The 6,781-nt window shown below is 36.1% G+C and overlaps 1 protein-coding gene across 1 annotated transcript; it reads right to left on the bottom strand.

Moving 5' to 3' along the window:
- Window positions 1-2,604: 2,604 nt before the first annotated feature.
- On the bottom strand, window positions 2,605-3,869 carry LOC122594744. The gene is made up of 2 exons (XM_043767118.1): window positions 3,418-3,869; window positions 2,605-3,358 (listed from the first exon to the last, which is right to left on the bottom strand). The coding sequence occupies exons 1-2, from the start codon at window positions 3,867-3,869 to the stop codon at window positions 2,605-2,607; spliced, it is 1,206 nt and encodes a 401-aa protein (XP_043623053.1).
- Window positions 3,870-6,781: the final 2,912 nt, after the last annotated feature.

Raw genomic sequence — 6,781 nt, 5'->3', positions numbered from 1 at the left:
TATAATGTTTAATTGCTTTATTTTAGATAACACACCATTGTTTCATATTTATAGGTATTTGACTCAAACATTTACGATCTTTTCTTACGTTGCTTTTCATGGTTAACTATTTTGATTTGGCTAATCAAGTTAAAAAAATGGATACTACTTCTCGTTGCTCTATTTCAATAATATTTAACTACTATAAATGTTTAGTTGCTTTATTTTAGATAACACACCATTGTTTCATATTTATAGTATTTGACTCAAACGTTTGGTTTCATGTGAGATGAATGAGAAATCAATTTCCTTCTTCCAATTCCCATTTACACATTTTGGTCCCCAAGTTTGTTTTTTTCATAAAATAAGAAAAGGACATGTTTTCATGATATAATAAAGAAAAAGTGGTAAGATCAAAGTTATACACAAATTAAGTTGAACAATAAATACATTTATTTAGGAGATGACATTAAATTTTATATAAAATGGTGATATGATATTTGCAGGCTTATGACATAAACAGTTTAAGTCAAAAATAGATATACTTTTTAAAAAGTAACATTAAATTTACACAATATAGTGATATAGGATTGCAGGTTATATTTAATTCATTAGAAACAATATAAAATTGGTTGTAATGCTTAAAATAAATATGTCAAGTTGTGTCAAGTTTTCAACTATTATATCATTCGTGAATCTCCCACTACAAAGATTCAAACAATTACCAAAGAAAAAAGTAGAAAATAATATGTATACTATATAGCGTCTTGATAAAACAAATGCCGAGTGTAACGGAATTTTTTACAGACCAGGTATCCATCTTCCGTTCTAATGATTTATATGTAGTTCGTGTAGTTCTTGTTACTTAAGTAGATTGTTTTATATTATGATCAAGAATTTCTTAAAATACTTGTTTTATATAATACACCTTAATACTTAAGATTGTTCATATAGCATTTTCGATATGTTAATTGTTTATATTATTTTATATTGTTTTAGTTGTTTTATATATTTTAGTCATGTTTAAATATTTTGATTTGGCTAATAAAGTTCAAAAATATTAAAACTACTTCAATTGCTTTTTTTTCAATCATGTTTAACTACTAGAATATTTAGAGCGGAGATGGAAATTGCGGATTTAGAGCGGTAGCTGTATGCAATGGTCATCATCAAGATAACTGGCTTCAAGTTCGTATGAATTTATTGAACGAGTTATATCTGCATAATGCAACATATACTCATATGTTTACCAGAGAAGGTGTACGATCGCTTCAACACACACTAAGTCACTTTGAAGGAGCTGCACCTTCACCACATTGGATGGATATGTCAGATACGGGTTTACTCATTGCTTCAAGGTATAATGTGGTTGTTGTTTTTTTAAGCAACCGTGGAGATCGAGACAACCTTTCTACCACTTTTTAGTAGTCCACCAATGTCGCAACCACATAATATTTGGATAATTGCACGTGTCAATGGTAACCATTTCGTAAAGATTGGTGCTACAATTAAGGAGGTGGTATGGTGAGAAAGGCTATTTAAGATCCGCTTAGTGCGGGAGCCTTTCGTTGTGCGATTAGCACATATCATATGCGTCTGAGATAAAATTCACTTGAAAAAAAAAAGAAAAAGATATCTATAATGTACGTTTGACGGTTTATTCGATAGATATATTTTTACAAATTTCTTATATGGGAATTAGGGGTTCGCCGGGGTGGATATATCCATGACGGGTATATCAATTATCCATTCGTAACCCGCAAACGGGTAGGTATTTAATCTGTTACGTGTTTACGGATAAATATTTTTGAGATAATCAGTCCTTGACGGATAGTTATCCGCGGGTTACGAGTTTTTTTCCGTCCGTTGCCATACCAAAAAGCTAATCGATGGCATTTGATTTCTGTATCATCGATATGTCATATCTTTGATCATGATTTCACCGTTTAATAAAGTAAGTTACATTTTTAATATTTTATTTTTTAATTATTTTTTAATGCAGTTGTTAGTAAAGTTGTTCATAATTTTAAAAGGTATGTGAAGAATTCTTAGTTTAAGTTTTATAAATGCGATGTTTTTAACGTTAATTTCATTACAGTCAGCTTACTAGTTAAACAAAACTGAAATCATTAAATTTGAAGGCACTCATGATGTATTTGAAATTCTACTATCTGGCAAAGTAATAATGCATTTGATGTACAATAAAATCAACAATCAAATATAGTTGACGGTTTAAAAAAATCATTGTAAAAGATCACTTTAGAGGCTCCCCAATGGAGGCCACAAATCCACCTCAGACTAGTCCTTGTCAGCGTCACATCAGCAAAAAACACTCCAAGGACTAATCCCCTCAAAATGAACCCAATGGACCCATCCACCTAAGACTAGTCTTGGACCCACCAATTATTTAATTCTACCAATTTATCCAAACTTTACACTTTTAATCCTCTAAAATTATAACAAACTAAAACATACACAAATAAAAAACACTTCATTAAAAATAAAAACATTACACAATCTATTAAAAAAAACACATTACAATACTTCAAATAAAGAAAACACACATTAAAATAAATCATTAACAATACTTTATTATAAAAAAAACACACATTAAGCCAGGAGGCGTCATACATGCTCTGTAAGATCATGGCGAAGAGCATGATGCACAGTGCGATCTCGAAGCTCCTTGCCGGTACGTTGGTGAAGTGCAATCCTTTCCTGGAATGTACGCTCCGGTAAGACGACTGGGTCAATGTCGTCTCCTTCCTCGAGTGAGCTTATGGTGTACCCCGCGTCTTCAACCTTCATGTTATGCAATATAACACATGCGTACATTGTTCGAGTGATCCGATTCACGCTTTTTGATCTTGCTGGTTGGGTTAGAATGTGCCATGAGTTTTGAAGCCCTCCAAAGGCAAGCTCGACATCCTTCCGGGCACTTTCTTGAAACTTTTTAAATTTCTTTCGCTTCTCATCTTGAGGGCATGAATACGCCTTTACAAAAGTCGACCATTCGGGATAAATGTCGTCCGCAAGATAGTAACCCTTTTTGTAGTGGGTGCCATTAACAGTGAACGAGCTATCAGGTGCACGATCTTCAATGATTTTCCTAAATAAAGGCGACTGGTTCAGAACATTTATATCATTGTTCGAACCAGCTGTGCCGAAAAAAGCATGCCAGATCCACCTATCGTATGAAGCTACTGCTTCAAGCATGATGGTTGGATGACCGTGATCACCACACGTAAACTGACCTTGCCATGCCTTGGGGCAGTTCTTCCAAGGCCAGTGCATGCAATCAATGCTTCCAAGCATGCCTGGAAGGCCATGAAGCTCTTTATGTTGAGCGTACAAACGTTGTATGTCCTCCGGTGTTGGCCTACGCAAGTATTCATCCTTGTAAAGTTCAAACACACACAATAATAGTCTAGATAACACCTTGATGTTTCTTCACCCATCTGTAGATACTCGTCAAGCAAGTCGGGATTGTAGCCATACGCCAATTGACGTATGGCGCATACACACTTTTGGATGGTGCTGAAACCAGGCTTTCCTCGGGCATCAAGCTGCTTGTCTTGCATTTTTTTAAAATGCAAAGGCATAGCACCTGGATTGCGAGATGGATATGATATTATGTCGTTGACAATGCGCATGAACATAGGTTTAGACATACGAAATCGTCGCCTAAAGCTCTTCAACGAATACTTTGGGTTTTCGTTAAAGTAAGCTGCCATTAGGCGCTCGTTAGCACCATATCGATCTCTTTCAACGACGCTACGGGGTATGTATGGTCTTGATGATTCACCTTGTTCAAGCAAATCAACACATTCGGCCATCATACCAAAAAGCTCTTCATCATCGTCTCCAGTAGGAAACAAATCGGGTCTCATGTACGTTGATAAACTTGAATGAAACTGGTTGTTCATGATGATTTATGTATACGAAAGTGTGTTTTGGTATCATATAGCTGAATATATGCAAAAGTGGTGTGAAATGGTGGTTCAGATGAAGTGTATATATAGCCATTTAAACTAGTCGTTAAGGACTAAAGTTGTAACTTTTTTGAACCTGTTTTGAACCATATAACCATTTAGGGGCTAAAGTTGCCAAAAGATGAAACTTATGTTTGTCTTCTTCCTTTGAATTTATAGCCGTTAACATTCAAAAAAAAAAAATTAGAGGCGAGACTAGTCCCTGGAGGGACGAACTTGCCGGACGAACGACCCGAACGAGAGGGGAACGAGTCCCACCCAACGGTGTGGACTCGTCCCTGTGAGCCGGACGAGCGCGAGAACGAACCATTGGGGACCTTCTTAGTAGAGCATCCATGTGTCAAAGATAAAGCTTAGTTGCAAGTTTTATAAAATGATTATTATATAATCCATCTCTCTCACTACAAGTTTTTTGGTTCGGGTCTACCAACAGTCTAATGCTGAATAGATGGTCCCCACTCCCTAGTTCTTTTGTTTTGAAAGTCTTTGGTTTTTTAAGGTAGACTTTAAATTTAATTTATTATGTTACATAAAATAAAACTACATTTACAACTCGTTCTTGGAAGGTTTGATGCTTCTCGGGGCTTCTTTGGTGACTATGAAGTCACCAGATGATGATATCCCCCAGCGGCACGCAAGAGTTGTCACACAAAGGAACAGTAGCACGTTGCGACATAGAGACTTCTCCATAACCAAGGATCCCACAGAAGATAGAAGAGATAAGGATTGTTTCCCTACAAAGTTGGGATTTCCCTTTATCATAAAAGCCCGATAGTTATGGAAATGATACTCTAGCCTAAGAGTTAGAGAAACCCTAAAGAGACCTAGAGAAACTATTACTGTGTGCAAGGTATCTTATTATCTTTTTATTTAGTACTTCAAAAGTTAAGGAAATCCAAACCGTTATCAATGTTAGCGTTGATTCTAGAAAAAAAAACATGAAATAAGGACGAAGTATAGATGGACGTAACTTTCAGATATCTAATTGCGATTGGTTTTTTCAATTGTTATGCAGTACTATTTTTTTATAATTTTCAATGAAATTTTATGTTTTATATAATTGTTTATTATAATTAAAAGTATATTTAAAAAATAGGTTGATATATCATGATACCTTGTAAAAAATGATGAATTTTGGGTTTGATGAGCTAAAATATTTGGCAACATGCTATTGGTGTTGGTTTAGGATGGCCAAGGGGAGGAAAAGATTTATGCTTGGAAAGACTTCTTCGATGAGCATACCATGAATACGGCAAGAAGGCAAATGAATTTTGATCATCAAACTTTAGAGGGGCTAATAAAGTGTACACCGGAGGGCGGTTCTTTGATTGATATCAAGCGGACGACCCACTTTATACGTTCATTGGGTTTGGATTGGGAGTTGATCTGTCCCATCTTCGAAGTGGCTGATTAAAGAGTAACGGTCAGAAACACATTGAGCTATGAAATTTTTTTTAAACTCTATCTAGAGTATAAAGACTTCAAGACACGAGAAGGTGTATCGCTTCTGGATCTTAATGCCCATAGATGGAGGGACGAGATAAAGTTAAAACCCTTAAGTCTTACAGTTTTAGTTAGTAATGGGCTAATTAAGGGGTTCTATTGTGAAAATCGTGCATCTATATGTGTTCTCTGAAACAATGCTGATGTCTATCAAAGATATAAATATCTTCGAACAATTAGCACTTCCCCTCCTCAAAACGTGCAAGCTTTTTGTGGAATGCAGAAGGATGGAGAAATTTTCATATTTGCTTTTGAGCCAGTCCGAACTACTTTGGCTGAGTATTTGTATTTTGTGGAGAAAATGTCATATTTGCTTTTGAGCCAGTTCGAACGCAAATCTTCCACCTCCACAAAATACCAATAGTCAGCCAAAGTAGTCCGAACCAGCTCAAAAGCAAATAAGAAATTATCTCCATCCTTCTGCATTCCACAAAAAGCTTGCATGTTTTGAGGAGAGGAAGTGCTAATTGTTCGAAGATATTTATATCTTTGATAGACATCAGCACTGTTTCGGAGAACAAATATAGATGCACGATTTTCACAGTATAACCCCCTAACTAGCCCATTACTAACTGAAACTGTAAGACTTAAGGGTTTTAACTTTATCTCGTCCCTCCATCTATGGGCATTAAGATCCATAAGCGATACACCTTCTCGTGTCTTGAAGTCTTTATACTCTAGACAGAGTTTAAAAAGCTCAATGTGTTTCTGACCGTTACTCCTTTATCAGCCACTTCGAAGATGGGACAGATCAACTCCCAATCCAAACCCAATGAACGTATAAAGTGGGTCGTCCGCTTGATCTCGATCAAAGAACCGCCCTCCAGTGTACACTTTATTAGACCCTCTAAAGTATGATGATCAAAATTCTTTTACGTTCTTGCCGTATTCATGGTATGCTCATTGAAGAAGTCTTTCCAAGCATAAATCTTTTCCTCCCCTTGGCCATTGATATGTCCATTTATATGCATATTCCCATATCGTTTCTAAGTCGTTTTAAGCTTAATTATGTGTAAATTATATGTATATTCGATGCTTTGATGGTTGTTGTTAGTGATTTCAGGCTTAGAACAGGTAAAATGGTTAGAAACAGCTTTTGGAAGACTAGAATATGCATTAGGATGGTTCGGGGACGCATACAGTGAAACGGAACGAACAAAACTACAAGTTTTTGGCTGAAAACAGGCAGTGCGTCGCACCATGTAAATGGTGCGGAGCATTTTTATCAGAAACTTGGAAGCTGTTGGAAAGCAGGAGGTGCGATGTACCAACCCTGTGGTGCGTCGCATAACGGGCAAGATTAATTT

This window comes from Erigeron canadensis, chromosome 1 (genome assembly GCF_010389155.1).
Source record: "Erigeron canadensis isolate Cc75 chromosome 1, C_canadensis_v1, whole genome shotgun sequence".
NCBI lineage: Eukaryota > Viridiplantae > Streptophyta > Magnoliopsida > Asterales > Asteraceae > Erigeron > Erigeron canadensis.
The sequence above is the reverse complement of the archived record's forward strand: the minus strand, read 5'-3'. Positions and strand labels throughout refer to the sequence as shown.

Excerpts from the sequence above, each read along its gene's own strand:
- LOC122594744 (XM_043767118.1), bottom strand. The coding sequence starts at position 3,869 with ATGAGACCCGATTTGTTTCCTACTGGAGACGATGATGAAGAGCTTTTT. Across the intron at positions 3,359-3,417 it reads ATGGGTGAAGAAACATCAAG|GCCAACACCGGAGGACATAC; the intron begins GTGTTATCTAGA and ends ATACTTGCGTAG.